Here is a 19,318-nt window from a genome sequence, read left to right as displayed (position 1 = left end):
TGGCTCTGTTCATTAAAGTACAGTGAGCACTTATTAGACATAATGAGCCCTCATTAAACTCTGGTAAGTGCCAGGACTGTCCTGTTGAGTTGAGCCGATTTAGATTCTTGGAGGAGAGCTCAAGGGTGGGAAGATACTGGAAAAAAATTTATTTTCCACAACAACAGAACTAAAAACTTTCTCCTCCTTTTCTGAATGCCTGCAGCCCAAGAACAGGCTGTTCCTCTGCTCTGCAAGCACAGGGTGGGGAAAGTCAGACCYGTTAAGCAGTAGCTATCGGTTATTGACTACTTGATTCATTCTCCCATCCCGGAAGGCCTCTCAGCTCCTCTTATCACGATGGGAACAAATTAAAGATTTTCCATATTTGCATCTCCTCATTTGAGAATTTTACTACATTTGTTATTTAAAGATAAAAGGCTGCCTCTAAAAATTCACTTATTGATGTGATTTTCTCAGCCTCAGGGAATGGTGCAGGATAGATTGCAGAGCAGAAATCTAAACGAGCTGACAAGACTGCAGGGAAGAGCCCAATATCATGAGATGTACTGAGGCAGGCCCAGAAGATACATGTGGAGTTACATGCTACACGCGGTAGGGTTTGACCGAGCAGAGTGCTACATGACCCTAACTCTACCTTAACCCATACTTGCACAATTTTGGGCACCAGCTGGGCTGTCTGTGCACGGTGATCACAGGTTCTGGTGGTTCCCTCATGTGCAGAGCTGATCTAGGGTCCCAAGCTTGTGATGCAGCCAGCACAGCTATGCCATTAGACACACTGTTCCCAACAGACCTCAGCAAAGTTGATGGAAAAAGAAGCCTCCTCAGCTGACCAGTCTCTGCAAGACCATGCTCCAGCTACCACTGACAGAGGAGCTGCTTTGTCTTTTTYGCCCGTTTGGTTGGGTCATTAGGTCTCAACACAGTTGAGCAAGTTGAGTCATAACTTTGAAGCWAAGAGTCTTAAATAACTCTGTTAGGCTCCCACTGAGTCTGGCTGAACCCTTCTCTTTTAGTGGGGTCTTACCAGTTCCAACCTGGAACAAACTGTTCYACTGTAAAAATTGGTTGTTTTCTAATAGAGCAGCTTAGAGAAACCAATAACTATCAGAAAACAGCCACCTGGAAGAGACAACAGCTACCAAAAGGTAACTCTAAGGCTTCCTCTGTGGTGCTCAGAGCTTACTCCAAACCCATGGCTGACTGTGCTTAGACAGATAAACTCATCAGTTCCTTGCCACCAAAAAACAAGTAATTTCAACTCACTTAATAAAAGATTTCCTCTGTCTCCTCTTTCACCAGCTATGACAAGAATGAGAAGCCTCTCCTTGAGCCAAGACACTGTTGAACACAATCTTCTGGGCTACTGCACACATCTCACTATTGTTCCATACTCACTGTAGACAAGCAGATCACACAGCAGAGGAAGAAGGTCCATGCCTGCCTTCAGACAGCCTTTAATTTTATGAGAATCGATTTCTTTTGTGTTATAGTCCAGGACCTGACACATGCAATGTGACTCCTCAATATCACTCATCCCTAAATCAAGAGAAAATGGGAGGTGAAAAATGGCTTATCCTGGGCCAGAAACACTTCCACCACTGAAAGAAGGTAGCAACTCAGGAGTGAGTGCAAAATTAAAAATTATAAGCCCTGAACAATTATGACAGTCTCTTTAAATCTAGGTTTGTACTTTACAAATTAACACACAGTTCAGATCCAGATAATGATGCATACCAGGGCAAGAATCACATTCTACACGCCCAGTTCTTACATTTTCTTCCCCCTGGCTGCATCAGAGAGAGGATACATCCTAACCTGTAYGGCTATTCATACAACCATGAAGCAGTTCCCATTGCAGGATTCAGTATTAACAGTTGATGTTTTTATCATGACAAGCTGTTCATCACCCACTAACGCTAAAACACATGAATTAACTAAAATCATACACAAATATACTCTAGCCTGAGCTAACCCCCAATGAGTCACTAAGGGTAAGTGACTACTCAAGGAAACTGAATCAGACAATAGCTAGAAGATCAGCTCAGTCCCCAGAAAGCTAGCATCTATCCCAGTAGTGAGGAGAGAGCTGCTGCAAGCAGGAGGTTTCTGCAAGTATCCCTAGGAGATAACACTTTTGCAAATGGCTGCAAAATGCAATGGATCAGGAGCAGGCYGTGAGGGAAAAGAAGCAGAGAAGTTCAGCTGGCTTCTCAAGCAGGCATGTAGATACTGACCTCCACCAAATAGGAGAAGGCACGGGATTGTACTGAATTTACACTATTCTGAAGAAATAGTTTAATTCCTGAAAAGAGAAAATTCGACATGCCATTATTTGGTGCTTGGAATGATGACTACTGGTATGGGCAGAATAAGACCAGGTCTTCCAGCATCTCAGAAGCACCAAGTTTTCAGCTGCATTATCTAAGCAACACAATACAGGCACAAGATACATATCAAAATGGCATTAGCTTCACAAGAGTAAATAACTGGTCTAGTTAAGAATTAATTGCTCCAGTTTGGGTCATTCTTTAGTTACCTATTTAGAGGAGTTTTTGTGGATTATTGCTTTATAACTGCTTGCTCCCAAAGCACACATGCACTGCAATTTTCTGCACACCTCAACTGCATAGTAGTTTGAGAAAATGAACACTACATGTTCACTTGACATAATAKTTTGTCTGTTGGATACATTAAGTCATAGATTTTTTACTTGACCTTTCCTGATCTGTTAATGACGTAACGTTGAACACAGCTGTTCAAGACTTCACAGGGATGAAGTAGAGAAAGAAATGAGGGGGAGATGTCAAACATGCTACTCACACTCGAGCCCAGTGGGAAGTCCTTGGGATTGGTCTAGGGGAATTTTATCTTAGAATACACTCTCCCAAAGTAAATCCAGGATTAAAGCCTCAAACTTAGTGTCTCCCGAAGATCCAAATGCTCCTAAAATAGCTTCACCTGACTAAGAGGGCAAGGATTTATTTGAAGAAGGGGGCACCAGTAATTTCATTTTCCTTCTGCTTGGCCAAATAGGCTACAGGAAAACTGTGGGGTGCCTCATATAAAGGTTCACTAGCAGTGGAAGTGGGGTGTATCTCATTCCTTATGTATTGACTAGTACATACTAGAGTAAGTCTGAGCAATGGGGGTGAAATTCATCCCTTAAAAATGCAATTCAAGGTCTAGGCATCCCTTCATATCTCAGAAAGAGTTTAGCTAGAACTCTATAGATGCACAGAGCTCTCTGGGCCTAGAAGGCACCATCTATCCCAGTGCAATCATCTTCCCATCACCACTTGCCAACATTTCCCAGTGGGCAYCACTGGTTCAAGCTCTGCAAATTCATCTCAGTCAGCAAGTGAGTTCTGCTTGCAGGGCTACTGCATGCAAGCTGCGCCACACTGAAGACAATTATATGCTCCACCTAAAGACCATACCCAGAAAGTCACCTTGGTAATTTTATTTTTCTTCATAAAGTTTCTGGAACCATGACATTATGTAACAATATCAACAATATCAACTTACCTAAAGAAAAAGGTAAATCAAATTTTTTGATTTCCCAGTCATGAAGAAAAGTAGAAATCAGTAGGAAAAAGGATCAGTCCCACCCCACTCCAGTTAAAAATACCTAATCCATCAATTTTAAAACACTTCATAATTTAAATTTAGGGGGGGGTTATATACACATATGTATCAGCTGGTATTGGAGGAACATGACTTGGGATGCTGGAATTCCTTGGCTTGGTAACACTGCAGAGATCCCTGGCAGCTTTTCTCCAGCAGAAAGAGAAGATCATTAGGTAAATTTGTCCCTTCCTAATAACTGCTATCCATGGTAACCAAAGCACTCTGTTATTGAAGCTGTATCTGAATTTATGCTCAGAGGAATCCCCATCACCCTCCCTCATCTTCCCCACACTTTTTTGGGTAACTCTTACTTACAATTGTGAAGTTCATGACCTTCAGAATCCAGATGGTCATAGCAAGGTTCACCAGGATTAAAATCATTAGGAGCAGCACAAAGAAATAGAGGCATCTCTTCCTCCAGCCATAAATTCCCACTTTGTATACCTGGGGTCCTTCYGAAGTCTGCATGGTGCTCCTTTGTGCGTACTGTTCCTGAGGCATCTGAAAAATCACATAAAAATAACCATGTGYATTAAGCAGCAAGACAAATCCTATGATAAGAACTGCTAAGGGCTTATGCCAATTCTTCTTAGAGTTTTGTTTTGATTTTAACTTCAGAGTTGACCAGCTGGGCAGTGTCTCGGCTCTGTATTATTTTTCTTGCTGTTCACTGTMTGCAATAACATACCATAAGCAAATTGTGCAAATATATCTATATCTATATATATATATTTATAAATATGCGTAAGCAAACTGTCTAAATGCATCYGATGGAGATTGTTCCCCAGTGACTCCCTTCTCCGCTCCAGGTTTTTGCAAGGCAGGCACTCCAGGGCCTCCAAGAATCCTAAGGGGAAATTTTTGCATGCATTTGGTAAAAGAAGTTGAGTTCAGCAGTTTGTTTTGAAGATGCAATATTACTTCTCTGAGGCTTTAATTCAAAAAAAAAAATCATCTCAAATAAAATCATTCCTTCCAGCCAAAGAAAAAAAGGGAAACGTTTTTTTTTTCTTTCTCTCCAATCTTTCTTAGCCAAGGAAACCTGAAGCATAAAGTTCTCCAGTTGTCACATGCCTAACAAATTCTCCCCCAAATATTTACGCTGATTTAGCAAGGACGCTGATACTCAGGCCAAGCAGGTACAGCACGCTGCAACACTGCACGGCAAACACTGAAGATAAATGCAAGGAACGAGAGAAGGCAGGAAATCCAGCTCGGAGAAAAGCCGAAGCACTTACACAGTGCGACAGCCTCCCCACGAGGAATTTGCCTGTTCGATCCCCACTTTGCTTGGGTGCACAGGTCTTGCAGCCAGCACCCAGGGGACGATGTACCGAGGCAGGCACGGCGGCCCCGGGGGTGCTTGCTGCGGGCAAAGGTTGTATGGGAACGACTGTGCGCACGCGGGCTTGTGTTTGTGGAGGTATTCTGTGCACGGTGAATTTGCAGTCTTGCCCTCTGCGCTTGGAAAGCCACTAGCTGATCGAAACATCTGCAGGCCAAAAACTTCCTGATCTGTTTTGCAACAATCTCACAGGATTTCCCCAGGAATCTGTGCCTTATGTTTTCAGGCACACACAAGATATTAAAATATGTCTAACGACAAGTAGTTTGCTGAATGTGTTGCATTTAAGGCTCAAGAGAGATGAGAAGCCACTGAAAGCATCCTTGCGCTACTGATTCGACGCCACTGACTTCTTCCTCCAAGCATCTGGCCTCAGCCTTTGTATTCAATGAGTTACAAAATTCACATAACAGAGTGAATGGTCCTGTTATGTCCTGTAAGGCAAGCTACTCTCCATGGCAGTGTGATCTGTAAGGGCAGGAATAAAACAATGACAAAAATAAGGCACCCATTGATAGCAGCTTTTGTTTGTTTGTTTACCATTAGTTTTATGTTTTTGCTTACTTTTAGAGGAATTTGTTAACAGCTTCGTATTATGGGCTCTACTAAAATACAGTATGTAGCAGGCGGTGGTGCAGAGCCCGCTGGGGGTCAATGCAAGGCAAGTTTCTCTGGCATAATTTTCATGTCAGTAGCATTGTGCTAGGGATGAGGTTAGAGCTCCATCTTCGCTGCTCCAACATTAAAGCCTTCCAGCATAGCACAAGATGCAGGTAACGCTCATTTGCGGGAAGGACTGTCTGATGAATCAGTTACCTTTTTTTACCTTTTCACTGCTCCAAGTTTTGATGAAACCTGTGTTTTCTAATACCGATAAGCATTCTGTCATTCACAATGCACAGGATCAGCCACCTCTCTCCTCCTCTACCTCGCTTCGAGGCAGAAACGCAGTCCCTGGGGCTAAACACAGAAATTCAGGCACTGCTGGGATGTGACAGAAGACCCCGGGCACCAACACGGTCCATTCACAGCCAGCATCAGGCTGCACTCAACCTTGAAGAAGGGGCTTCACATGCTCATAAAACTGAAACTAGAATAACACGAGCTTCAGGCAGCCCTTGCGTGCCTCCAAGCTCGCTGGGTTTTTTTTTGTTTTGGGTTTTTTATTTTCAGTTTTCTCAGCTGGCCTGAAAAAAAGRATATTACATGCCCCCACAAACCATGTCTCATTTGCAACCTTAGCCTATCCCAGATAAAGATAAGGCTGTGAAGATCTGCAGTGCCAATTAGTTAAAAACAGTCACACCAAGCCAGTGAAAGCCAATACCTACACTGCAATAAGTTTGTTCTTAATATGGGTCTCTGCCAATACAGCTACCTTGCGTCAGAAGCACAGGAGAGAAGACAAGCGTGTCTGCACCCCAGCGCAGTTCCCAGCAGCGAGAGCGAGCTCACCACCCATCGCTTCTGCTTTTCAAACTAGGGCATCTCTACGCTGCAGAACCACCCAAAACCCAGGCAGATCCTTAGGTTATACAAGGATGAGCAAAGCAAGTTGCTTCTAACAGATTCAACCTGGTCTTCACTGGYATTTTCACTCACAGTCACTAAGTCAGCAACTGTGTAAACTGCAGAAGGTTTTGCAGCGCCGAGTGTGCTGGAGGAGGGGAGCCAGGTCACCAGCAAATAAACCTACTCAGAGAAAAACAGGCCTTTGCACGGCTACAATCACTCTGACGCTCTGCAAAGGGAAATCTTAAACAACAATAAGTTACAGGGTTTCCACTACCTGAGGGAAATTATAACAGCAACTACTGTACAGTCAAGTATTTTATTGCCTAATATTTTAACAGGGGATCCTGGAGAGCACATATTAAATGCAGTCTCTCCCTTGGAAAAGACAAATAATTTTATCTCTAAGCTTCTTGAATCATGAAGCAGGTTTGACCAATCAAGAAACAATATGAAACATTCAGTTCAAAATACCTCCTTATTGCAAAATTGCTTTTTCTCTTTCTCTCCCTCTYTTTTTTTTTTTTTTTTCCCACTTGCAATTGCAAGGATGGAGAAAATGGCATATCCAACTGGGGCAAAATTTTGCAGACATCAAAAGATTTGTAGAGGAACAKAACATAACCACAGAAAGCAACCTGAATCCACACAGCAGCCTCATTTTAAGAATTTCTCTGGTTCAGATAAAATATTTAGCTCAAAGCTGTCACAACAGAGATAGAGTGACTAAAATACCACAACATGAATGGTGAACATGACCAAGTAACACTGCATAAATTTATAACAAGAAAATAACGTGGGATTCATAGATGGAATGTTTTTATATATATATATATATATATATATACACACACACACACTCACATAGCTACATTTAAAGTTATATATGATTTCTAGCTAGTATTTTTCTGCTGCACTGTAAATGCCAAAAGAAAATGCTCATGTCTGTAGTTCTCTAGGAGGAGAAGAAAGAATGATGGACATGGGGTGCTGAGGTTTGCTAAACAAGCGAGTCAAATAACAAGGTCTGTAAGGCAACTTCATAAGAAACAAGCTATATCYGCTATCAATATGCTGCTCTGTGTGGGAGGGAAAAGTATGCTAGTCATAATTTACATTTTGGCAATTTCTCCTGACTCAAACATTAAAAAGAAATAAGCAGCAAATTAGGCAACAGGAAAGATTATTACTGTGAAAGAATGCCCAGTGTTTTCACTTGCAAGGCACCCCCCTCTTCAGTTACTGCAGAAAAGAAAGGTAACCGAAGGACCACTACTTGCTATACTGGATTTTTTTTTTTTTTTTTCCAGGAACAACATTTTTTACATTAGGAACATCCACCTAATTTCACAACAGTGGTGAAAAAGTAATACTGGAAAAGAAACAGCAAAAACTGGAAAGAGATGCACTCCTTCAGTAAGTCAGGTTTGAAAGTACCGCCTTCCGCGAAACGGCTTAAAACCACGCGTGCACGGTATTAACTACCATTAGCACACTTACCAGCCCATTTATAACAGAAAAATGCTTTGGCTGCATGRCAAATCTTCTGAGTTGAGCCACAGATAACACTACTGTGACTATGAAACCCAAGTAACTCTCCAAGGAATTCCTGCTGCAGCAAAAAATGGGTAATAAGTTTTTGTGCAACAGCTGTACACAAAGTCCTTATACCTAAACACTGCAAACAGTGCCTGATAGAAAACCCAGCCCCGTCACAAAAGCCTTCCGTCCTTTCACTTCACCACACCTTAAATCTGGCCCATGAAAAGAAAGATTTACTTGTTTTTTAAGGCCGCTGGAAGAGTCATGCCCCGACATCCTCCGATAACGCAGGCTCCTTGCGGAGTATTTYTGGCAACAAAGCTGCAGTACTTTCTTTTAGCAAAGCTGAAACCATCTCAGCTGAAAGGYGTCACAAATCAACATAGACTCTGAGTTTCCAAAAATCCCCCCGTACTCCACTAGTCACGGCAGACATCTATCACATCCCCTCTCGCGTTCACCACCTCGTCCTGCCCTGGCAAGGACAGCGCCGCAGTCCTGGTCCACGGGCAGGGCGCTTCGCGCCTGGGACACGCGACCGGAGCGCCGCTCCACCGAGCCGCCGCGGGTTACGCTCACGGGGACGGATGAGCGGGTTTTTCCCCGGAACATTTCTGCAGCCCCGCGCGGGCTGGACCCCGGAGCGGCTGCTGGAGGCGTGAGCGCAGCCGGCCCCCGCAGGGCTCCCCCGCCTCAGAGCCCGCCCGCAGGAAAGGCGCAGCGGACAGACGGACGGACGGACGGAGCTCGCTCTGCTTCCAAACAGAAGCAGCCTTTGGGGGCTGCAGGTGCGGTGTGGGTAGGGGAAAGCAACAGGTTTGGGGAAGGCAGCATCTACTTCCATGGATTTTACACCAAATTGATTTCCATAAATTTTATGCAGAAATCACGAGCACTGAGCCAGTTTGGCACTTACGGGAGCAAAAGAGCCACTTGCCCACAATTAGTAGTTCACGTAATGCGGACATAGCCGTGCCTGAGGCTGGCACAACAAGCCCGTGCTGGCCCTTGTGCAGAAGCCCAGGTAGCCGCCTCGCCGCACGCCAGGGAGCATGCAAGACACCACCAAAAACCGAGGAGCATCCACCCGCAGCTGGCTGGGAGCCCGGTGACAAGAGGTGGCCTGCGGCTCGGACCCACGCCTCCCCCAGCGGCCTGCCCTGGGTGGCAGCACCATGGGCACCTCTTCTCTTTATCCCTTTGTTTTTTGAAAAAGACACCTTTTATTTTGGGCTGAAATTAGGAAAAAGAAAAAAAAAAAAAAAAAAAGCTGCAGAGCTGCTCTCTGTCATATACCTGAGGCAATGTTTTTGCTGGTTCGAAAGACTTTGCAGATTCATACTCTGATTTCTCTGACTTTAAAATGTGTACTATCTGCCAGGCCCAAAAGAACTGATATTACTGGAGCATAACTGAGGACAAAACTGGCATGAAGAGCAAACACAGTTTTGAGCCATCTATCACTTGCTGCCCTTCCACTCCCCTTAAAACTCTCCCAAGCTTGACACCTCCAGGCCTGTTAATTCACTGGCTTCATGCCCCAGAAGTGATTTATGGAACCGCACATGGGTCAGACCTCAACACGAGCCTCCATAAGAGGTTCCGGCACAGAAAAATGCCTTCTGACATGCAACTTGGCCAGCAAGGCCTGAGCACTGGGGACTGGATAGAAGGATGAACTACTTGCTGGGGTAGTTAAATCTTACATCCCTCTTCTATGTCTAAGCCATGAACTGATTCTTCTGTTTGGATGTTTGTGCCTGTGCGTTCCCTCCCCTCAGAGGGAGTGTCCCCAGAACTGAAATCTTCACTCTCTGCATGTCCACATCCTTCCGTCAGCACTCGCCATTCCTCCCTGCAGGGAACAGCTCTTCCACGAGCTGGGAAGACCATCGATGCTCAGTGCTTCTTTCCCAAATGTCGTAAACATGGACATGACATTTGGAAAAGAAGACAGTGCTGGTTTTTTTTCCTCTAATGGAATGTTTTCTTCTTTTCCCAATAGCTTCCATCATATAGAGAGTCTTCATGGATATCTACCCTGATTCCAGGAAGTGTAAAAGCATCACCAAACTTTTATCTGCACAGTCCAACAGCCTATGTTCTGCCTAGTCCACTAGGAAATACCTCTTTTTCTATATCCACTGCTGAAATATCGTGAGGAAACTGGACTTGGTCAGCACAACCAACTGGGGAGACCTTGGGGATTCCTCTCCTGAGAGAGCATCTCTAATCCAGATCCCTCAACACTCCAGGCTGCCCCCTAACTCCAGCATCTTGAGATCTTACGTAATTCCCTGAGAAGCTACAGATGATCGCCTTTCAACAATAAACTTTCTTGATGATAAGGACATTGCAAAAGCCTTAGTTTATAAACCAGTACGTTCAAGCAGACAGACTGAACGAAGAGCTCAGCACAGGACTTCTGCTCTGCCCAGTTGCTGTTCTGTATTCAAGAAGTGCTTATGGCAAAAACTCTAAACATTAGAGTTTGCTAGAACAAAATGAAGCAACAGGCAGTTCCATCTCTGAATAGTATCTCCTAAAACAAAAGTGGTATTTTATTTTAAAATACTGTAAGAGCCTGTGGGCAACGTGATGTTACTATTGCTTCTCTTCTCTGGAGAAGAGAAACATGTTTGTTTTCTTATAGCATTTCTAAGTGTTTCTTCTAACTTTTAGGTGGCTTTCTTAATAAAGTTACGTTGTCTTGATATTTTTCTTTGCCAGAATTAAGGAAGAAATCAAAAGGAAAGTTAAGGAGGAAGAAAATGTTTCCGCAGTGGGTTCTCTTAAGCATCAAAGTAGTCTGCAAAGAATTTCTTTCACAAAATGCCCCAAAATTTGTTGCAATATATTCACACCGCATACAAATACCATACTGAATTTGCTGCATTTACGCACAGGTTTCTTTGCACTACTCAGATGATGTGAAAGCAATCATAAGCCTATGTCCATTTGTGCCAAGTTTATAAATGCTCTCTCCCACTGGAGTGTCTCAAAGCAAGATGAGCAAATATGAGAGACTAAAACAGCCAGCAGCAGGTGTGACTAGAGGAGGTTGTGGTAGCAGCAAGAGGTATACAATCAACAGAGTTTGAATCAGAAAGCAAGCTATGGGAGGTAATGCTTTTCAGACTTCTGCCCCCAAACTGCACTCTGCTGCCCCACAATACCGAAAGAAGAGACTATGGCTTGKGTGAATGTGCAGAAGGGGATCATTACGTGGATCTGTGTGGCTGTAATCCAACAGGCATGGCAACAATCGGGAACTAGGGGCTTGAGCATGTGCCAGCAGCCAGAGTACAGTCTCTGCAGTCATCCTGGATCTATGCTAGCACAAGTTAAAACCCATTCTGCTGCATCTCCCTCTCCATCTTCCTTATATGTGCACACACTGTGCTTATCCACTTTGTCAGCTGCACAGCCATGGTTTCCAGCTCATTCTCGGGCAGGACCAGGAGGAGGCATATGCATATTACAGTGTTTTCACAGCACAAGATCGTAAGAATCTCCAGTTTCACTTTATATACATACCATGCTCTGACCACGTATGTACATGCATCCACGCACACTTCAGTCCTCTTGGTTACAAACAAAAGCCTGAATGAGAGACCTGGCTGGAGCTGTTGAAATAACATCCCTGGCAGCAGGAGGCCCCGGAGCAGCTGTCAGAGTTAGCGGAAAACATCCTCACCTAGAGCAAATCCAGCCAGAGCACTGCAAAGGGGCTCCCCTGCCACGCGCACACTGAGGCTCAGAAGCCCCTCCAGTCCTGCCCGCGTCGTCCGTCAGGGCCAGCACGCCAAACGGCCCTGTGTGCCCCGCACAAGCTGGGCAGTCAGGACTTGCAGCAACCCATGCTGACTTCCAGCTTGGTGAGAAACTTGCGCTGCTCATGTCATGCCAGGAGCTCAGGCAGGTCAACTTCTGGAGCCAGGTGCTCCAGCTGAGTCTTGGCTGCTGCTAAGCCAGACATATTCCAGGCTGCTCGGACAGACATATTCCAGGCTGCTCATCTTTTTGGGTTTTCAGCATTGATGATCAGACTTGAGAGCTGAGATGGTGCATGTTCTGAGGCAGGAACATGAAGCTGACTCTTCAGCCTCTCCCCACCCCCTCCAGAAAAGCACATAACTAGCAGTGAAAACCATAAAAGGTTGACTCGATATCTAAATTAATGATTGTTGAAATAAACAATACAGCTACATGTCCGTAGGGTCAGATGGCAGCCTGATTCGGAGCAGTCCAGATCATTCAAAGTCCTTCATTTAACAGAGCGTTTTCACCATGGCTACAATTTCCACAAAAATAACCGAGGTTATGAAGCCTCTTCATTTTTGCCATACACTTCTCTCTTCCACAGCTCATCTCTGTCCTTCCTCTTATTTTCTTTGCCCCCATCATCCCCCAAGACACTCCAATACATCCCCTTGTCTGGGGAGGATGCTCTTCAGGCATCTCAAACCCACAAAGTCCTGACATGGTCCCGTTTCAGCTCCCTAGCGCTATTTCCAGTAAAGATCCAATCCATTGAATCCCACTGTGTCCAGCTAGAGCTTCCTCACTGCCTGATCTTGACAGCGTCCCCCAGAGCTGCCTATACACACGTTTCACCAGCAGTACCAGGAGAAGCTCTGGCCCCGTCCCATAGTGGAGCCAATCAATTTTGGTGGCCAACCTGAGCTTGTCACAGAATGCTATRGGTCCAAAGCACCAAAACGAATGACCATTTGAGTCCTGTATATGCATCTTGCCAGATACAGGAAAAGCAAACTGCTGGGTCTAACTCCTGTGAATTCAGCCAGAAACGTTTAGCACTGTCCCACTGTACAAGTTAATATCCTTAATTCATTCCTTGCTTTAAAAAAACAAACAACTTTTTTATCCCAGAGAACTTGGATAAAAAAGCATTTTCAACACATCAAACAACACTGCTGTGAAAATCTGAGAAAGAGACATTGGCAGAGGCAGGGAACTTTCTGAAGCTACAAGAGGCAGGTTCCTCCCGACATCTGCACCAGCCTTGACAAACACGCTGTACCCGAACTCCCGAACACCAGCCTGCCATATAAGGTGTTGATAGCTCTGCAAAGGCAAGACAAGCCTTAACGCTGCAGCGGAAAGGATGAGAGAGTACTGCCTAAATCTGGCAGGCTCCTGAAGGGAGAAGAGCTTTTTATCATAAATGTTTCTTAAGCTATATGGGGAAAGAAAAGCAAATCAGAAGAGAAGTTACAGATAGAACAGCCACTAAATTAATGTTCTTCCTTCTAATCTACTCTGCATGATTTCTGACAGTGCTGTCTGCTGCAGTTTGCCAGTGCTTTATACAATACAGAAAAAAATATGCAGAGAAATCACAAGGCAATGATTATTATTGAACTACTGCCTCTCTGAACAACATAGCCATACCAGGTGGCAGAGATAGTTAGTAACAGTCAAATAACCCCCAAACAAATACATTTTCAACCTATTACGGAATTACAGTGATACTGATACATATATACACACACATATGTGTATATACACACATACATACATATATATATAATGTGTATATGTGTGTGAGTATATGTATATATATATGTACATATACATACACACACACACACACACTGACTACATAGTTTTTTTCACAAAAACCTGCAAGTGCCACACCGTGCAGAGCAAACCCTCCTGTGCATTCACAGTTACTTCCCAAAACGACAAAGTTGGGYGCGATTCGGTCACCGCGGGCGCGCRCAGCCAGGGCCGYGGTGCACGAGCTGCTTTGCCCGCAGGTTTCCCATCGAACAGAAGTTCATCGGAAACCAACACTCAGCCTCAGACAAGTCCAGTCCTCCGGCAAACACGCCACAGCCACGTACCCCCAACCTCCCTTCTCCGAACRGCTGTCTGAGAGCAAGGAGCCTCTTCTGCCCCAGCACAAAAGAACAGAAAAGCAAACGGGCTGCACCGAGAAAGAACCAGCCCGCTCCTACCTCCCTCGGGGCGGCGAGATGAAACCCGGCGGCGGCGCGACGGGCCGCAGGCCGCGGGGACGGCGCGGGGCTGCCTGCAGAGCGGCACCAGGCCTCGCCTGTGTTCACGAGCTGCCCCTGTCAGATTTTCCAGCAGCAGAAAGGCAGCCAAGTCCCTGCCCATGCCTCAAGAATTTCCTGAACAGCATTCCCGTTCTTTTTCTAACTGCTTTGAAACCACGCTGTCTGTACTTCAATAAGGCTTTGTCAGGCCAAGTTACAGCTACTGGTCTGGCTCCAGATAGCAATTGAAAACACATGTGTTCTGCATTAAAAGCCCCCTTCTCTATGCACGTCCGTCCACGTACACCCCCCTCTGCGCTGAGCCCCTGAGCCTGCACATCTTGCATTTGCAGCCATGTCTGTAAAAAATACACATATATATTTCTTTTGGGGAAGAGGAAAACGAGGTAGGAGGGATCCTATCCCCCCGCACGCCACCTCAGCTCTGCTTCTTAGTGCCCTGCTGGTGCCCGCGGTCACGGGTGCCTGGGCTAACAGCCAGCCCTGCCCTACCCCAACAGGCAAGGAAACGCAGGAATTAAAATTTCAGTTCACCGCCACTCTCCTCTTACCTGTGCCTCTGTCTTTTCTAAAAATCGTGAGGAAAAGAAAGCATATTTTTAGCATCTCTAGACTCAGTTCAGCACATCAGAACTGTATCCTAATCTTGACACATACTCCTATATCTGCTTATACTAAAAATAATACAACTATTTTTGAGTACTTTCATCCCTCTCTGCTTCCAGCTGTCCTAACCTTTAAAAATATTTTAACCACCGTGCATCTCCCTTTAGAGAAAATTAACATTGCTTTCGTGTCGGCTTAAAGAAAAGAAAAAGAAGATATAATGCTATATACCTTTAATCAGAATGGGTCCCAGTTCTTAGTATCTGTAATCATTTCCAGAAAACAGCAGAGGTCAAGGCAAGGAACCTGYGCTCTGTGGCTGGAGGTGCCCTGCTCGTGACACGTGCCTGCGAAGCAGAGCTAGAGTAGATGTGCAAACACACATGGATGTCCCCCTTATTGCACCACAGCCAAGTCCCACCAAAGATGAAGCACAGCAGCAGAGTTGTCAAGGTAACAATATAGAAAAGAGAAAGTTTAAAGAGAGAGAGTTGCATTTTTCCCTCTTAAGGTTCTTTTTCAAAACCGTGCGCTCCACTTGTATCAGGTTATTCTGTGCTGTGATTTACCAAGGCGCCGAGTCCAGACGAAGTGTTTACAAGAGACAAGTGCAGCTGGGAACTGAAAATAATTGAGAGCCTTACGTATGGCCTGGTCCAGAGCACATCGAAGGCCTTTCACCAGCTTTAGATTAGGTCCATAGTGAGGACTACTCTAGGTAGYGGGAAGGAGAGAGTCAAATCTGCCTTTCACACCCCAGTGGTGAGATCTTCCGAAACCCGCATGTGGCTGGCCCCCAGCGTTAATCCATCCTGTTTTGAGAACTGCTACGGAAACGCTCAGGGGCTTCCAGCAGCGCCCCATTCCGATACCAAAATGCTCATTTCTAACTCCTGCAAGCAGCTCTCCATCAGCCAGCATCACCAAGGCACCCTGACAACATCCACAGGCCAGACCTGAGCAATCTAGACTAGCACCTTACCTTCACTGACTTCAGCAGGAATATATGCAGAATAAGATGCTATTTTACAGAAGACAAYGGGAAAGCTCCTGATTGTCCTGTCTCAGTTTGCTAAACTATAAGACAAGTGAAAGGCATGCATGCAAGCCGCATAAATGTGACCACCRGTGACAGCATTTCGGTTCTGTTTGCACAGCTTGTGAAGATTCAGTTTGTGCCAGAACAGGAAGAGGCTCTCGGATCCCAAATCAGGAGAGCTATCAATGCACCCGAAAGCAGGTCTCCTAAACCKGCTCCAACGACACTGATAATATCCTTTGGGTTGGCTGAATGTAATGACTGAAATCAACAGCGCCTCAAACCTTTGAAGTCTCTTAGCATAAATAAAATGAAATAGAAAAATATGAWCTACAGATTCACATAATTAGATCTTCAGCCATAGAGAGACGATCAGGCATCTGCAAAGGCACTTGCAACATTATAGTCACCCTTGCCTTCTGTTTTAMATTTCCCACAGGTCTTTATTCAGCAAGTGACAGGCACTAACTTCAACGGATCGATGTGTGTTTCAAGTTAAGCACATCCATCAGTGCTTTGTGGGTCTATGATTTTTTTATGGCAGCCCGGCTCTGGCAGGACTAATAGTCAGACSATTTACATTGTGGAAGTATGGTGCTTTGAAGTTATTCACAGTTCTTTACACAAAATGGTAAATCRGTGGATTTCAAATTTTTCTGAGTATTTGGACTCTTAAACATTTGCCAGAAGTGGTGCATGGCCCTTTAATAATTTCACAGTGAGAGATTTCTATGTACCCTACACAAATCTCTCTTTTTCTGTCATTTTTCACAGYTCCCTTGGGAATAGTCCACAGGCCTCCCATACATCTGTAGACCACAGGCTGGAAGCTATTGCTGGAGATAACTTAATCCCTTATTAAAAATGTAAATGATCTCTTCGATGTGCCATGCTTTCTAACTTCAGAATTTGTCTCTGAGTTAGCAGCATGCTGGCAGGTAGAGCCATAGCGAGGTGACAGCATTAAGACTGCATTTCTTCCGCTGGCATAATTAGTAGGTCAAGTCTATAAATATTTACATTRAATCTGTCAGGCATCACACCAACCTCACTGATAGCTTAAGGGTGTCTTACTGTAACTGCATTAACGTCTAACTATTTTGTCATCAAGTAACATAGAAAATGCTCCTTCGAGCTAAGTCATTTTCACTAAGTTGTTTTTATCTCTTTCTCATTTGGGTACAGGGTTTAAAGATGCTTTAAGCATCAGAACTGCGGCTCGGCGGCCGTTCTTTTTTCTGTTATTGAGCTATCACTTGTACTGCTGCCAATGCTACCAAAACTATATGAACCTTGCAAATGTAAAACTTAAGCTGATGTCAACATAACTATCTGCATAACTGCTACTATTTCTCAGTATTGGCAGGGTTGTGAGGATTAAAAAAAGTTTTTTTTTTTTCTTTTTTTTAACTAAAGCTCTTTGGCAAGATAAAAACACTCACTCCCCCCAAGCTCCAGCATCTGTGTAGCTAGAGATTACAATGCGCAAGGACTGCCACTTTGGGCAGGAAATCCACCTGGCTGGATAAGGGAGGCTTCACACCGGGAAACCCTTGAGACCTATAGCTCCAGCAGCAACATCTCCATGTTTTGTTCAAAACGCCGTGTGCTGTTGCTCTCGCCACTCCCTGGTGCCCCCCGGGTTTTCCTCGGCAGTGGGAGCTGTTTGGAGGCTATTCCTCCCGCAGGACACCAGCSGGGGTCCTCCTGCACTGCCCTGGTGCCTCCAGAAATCGGAGATCCCAACCTCCTTACTTAGCCACTCAGCACTGGTGACTGCAGTATTAAAAAGACTGAAGCCAGGTCTATAGGCTGACAGGGAACGGACCCAGCAGCAGCAGCTCCTAACAGCGGCAAAAAGGATTCGGAAGCAGGACATTTCCTTCTGCTCTACCATTTATACTTAACCTGATTTTTGCCTCCCATCATCTTTTAGAAATAGTTGAAAATGATTGTTTAGTATTTATTATTGACTTAGCAATATACATAATTAATTCTGTTTAACTGATAATATCTATTTGCATACAAAAGAAAACTCACGGGAATTTCATGCTGTGCAGGTTTCCAGGGGCTTGCTGAAACATTCTTGAAATCTTCCTAAGAAAATCAGAGTAAAGCAAATACASAGAAAGTATCTGCATGTAAGTCCAGGTGTGTGTGCACCTGGAGTAGAGAATTAAGCCAAAATAAAATTTTTAATATCTGAACGGGATAATTAAGCAATCTCTTGCTTTAGCTTTTCCTCTAAATGATGTTTTTATTCCATTAAATCTTTTAAAATAGGACAAGAGAGTCAATATAAATGTTCAAACGTTTTTAAACTCTAAATTGAAAGGAATCATCTGCCTAATTATTATTTGTTRCTGTTTTTTAAAGCAGTTGCAGCCCTGGACTCTTGTGACAGATCTCTTGCATATGYGTGTGTAAAGACAGAAGCTGAGATTTTTAAGAGTTCTTTTCCTAAATGCAGAGTAAAGATAGCTAATGGACTAGCAAGAGAGCTATTTTGAGTCAGGAACAGTAAGCAGGGGAAAGGAGGCTGAAGGACTCTCTGAGCCCTAAACGTGTGTTCGAACAGGATGGAGAGGACTGCAATTAGAAAGGGAGGGGAGGAAGAGGCTCTCCAAATTTGTTCAGCCAATGGCAATACTTATATACGAGAGGAATGGATCTCAGCACGCCCAGCAGGAGGAAAGAAGTTTCATCAGAGGAAGAAAATCCACCTTTCTGTGTGCCCGTACAGCTATAAGGGCTCTCTTACAACTGGTGCTCAGAGACCAACGCACTGCATGTGAACAGTGAACTGGAAGCAACCAGACCTTCAGAGTCTGCGTCATCACCTACTGCTCCAGTTTCTTCAGATGAGATAAATATCGCAACATTTTAGTAAGAGACTATAAATCTAGGACTGGTTATGAGATGTAAGGTCTTCTAATTCCTTGAAACTAAACACGAAGAGAAGGACAAGGCCATAGAGCTAACGCCTTTGCAGCTGTGCTCTAGCAGACAGGGCATTCAAGGACGCACTGAATTTCTGGCAAATGAGAAATTCTGGTGACAGCAGAGATGACCCTGAAGCGGAGTCTCTGCTTTATACAACTTGTACATTGAGCTATTTAGAACTGGAAGCTAATTTTTGCCCCTTCCACTCATGYGGAGTTAGCAAACAGCAGTATCACAGCTAAAAGGGGACCAGGAGAAACAAAATAGCAGCAGCAACCACAGTCCCAGTTCCATGAGCRTTTTGCAGGTGGCCTGGAGAGCGCCAAGTTGTGCAGCAGGCAGGGTCTCCCGCACAAGGTTGACTTCACCACAGAGGTGTGGGCGAAAGGTTCAAGGAGCTGGAGGACTGAGGTCGAACTGCCTCTCCAGGTCTCTCTGCACAGCCCTCGCTCGGTGCCTGGAGTTTAGAGAAGATCCCTCTGTGTCTCTGCTGCTGCTGTGAGACAAGGATCACAAAAAGCCATCAAGGAAAGCAGTGATCTTCCCTTCCACATGCTCAGAGGAGTTTGAGAAAAGGCTGAGGGAGGACAGAAACTCAGTTCAAGTATCTAACTCACCACAGTAACAGCCGGCTAATGCTCAGTGTCAGGC

General features: G+C 44.7%; 1 protein-coding gene across 11 annotated transcripts in view; it reads right to left on the bottom strand.

Annotated features, from left to right (window-relative positions):
* The window catches only part of SGCD (sarcoglycan delta), a 359,722-nt gene that overhangs the window by 141,451 nt on the left and 198,953 nt on the right, over window positions 1-19,318 (bottom strand). For 9 of the 11 annotated variants that reach the window (XM_085317947.1, XM_085317945.1, XM_085317944.1 and 6 more), the window contains one exon: window positions 3,949-4,134. In XM_085317947.1, coding sequence (XP_085174073.1) covers window positions 3,949-4,134 — 186 coding nt within the window. Of the gene's footprint in view, window positions 1-3,948; window positions 4,135-14,016; window positions 14,281-19,318 lie in introns of those variants that run through there. The other 2 variants (XM_085317951.1, XM_085317955.1) reach the window with 2 other exon arrangements.

Source organism: Rhea americana, unplaced genomic scaffold (assembly GCF_003343005.1).
Source record: "Rhea americana isolate MKP2758 unplaced genomic scaffold, rheAme1 scaffold_51, whole genome shotgun sequence".
Classification (NCBI taxonomy): Eukaryota; Metazoa; Chordata; class Aves; order Rheiformes; family Rheidae; genus Rhea; species Rhea americana.
This window is presented reverse-complemented; position numbering and strand designations above follow the sequence as displayed.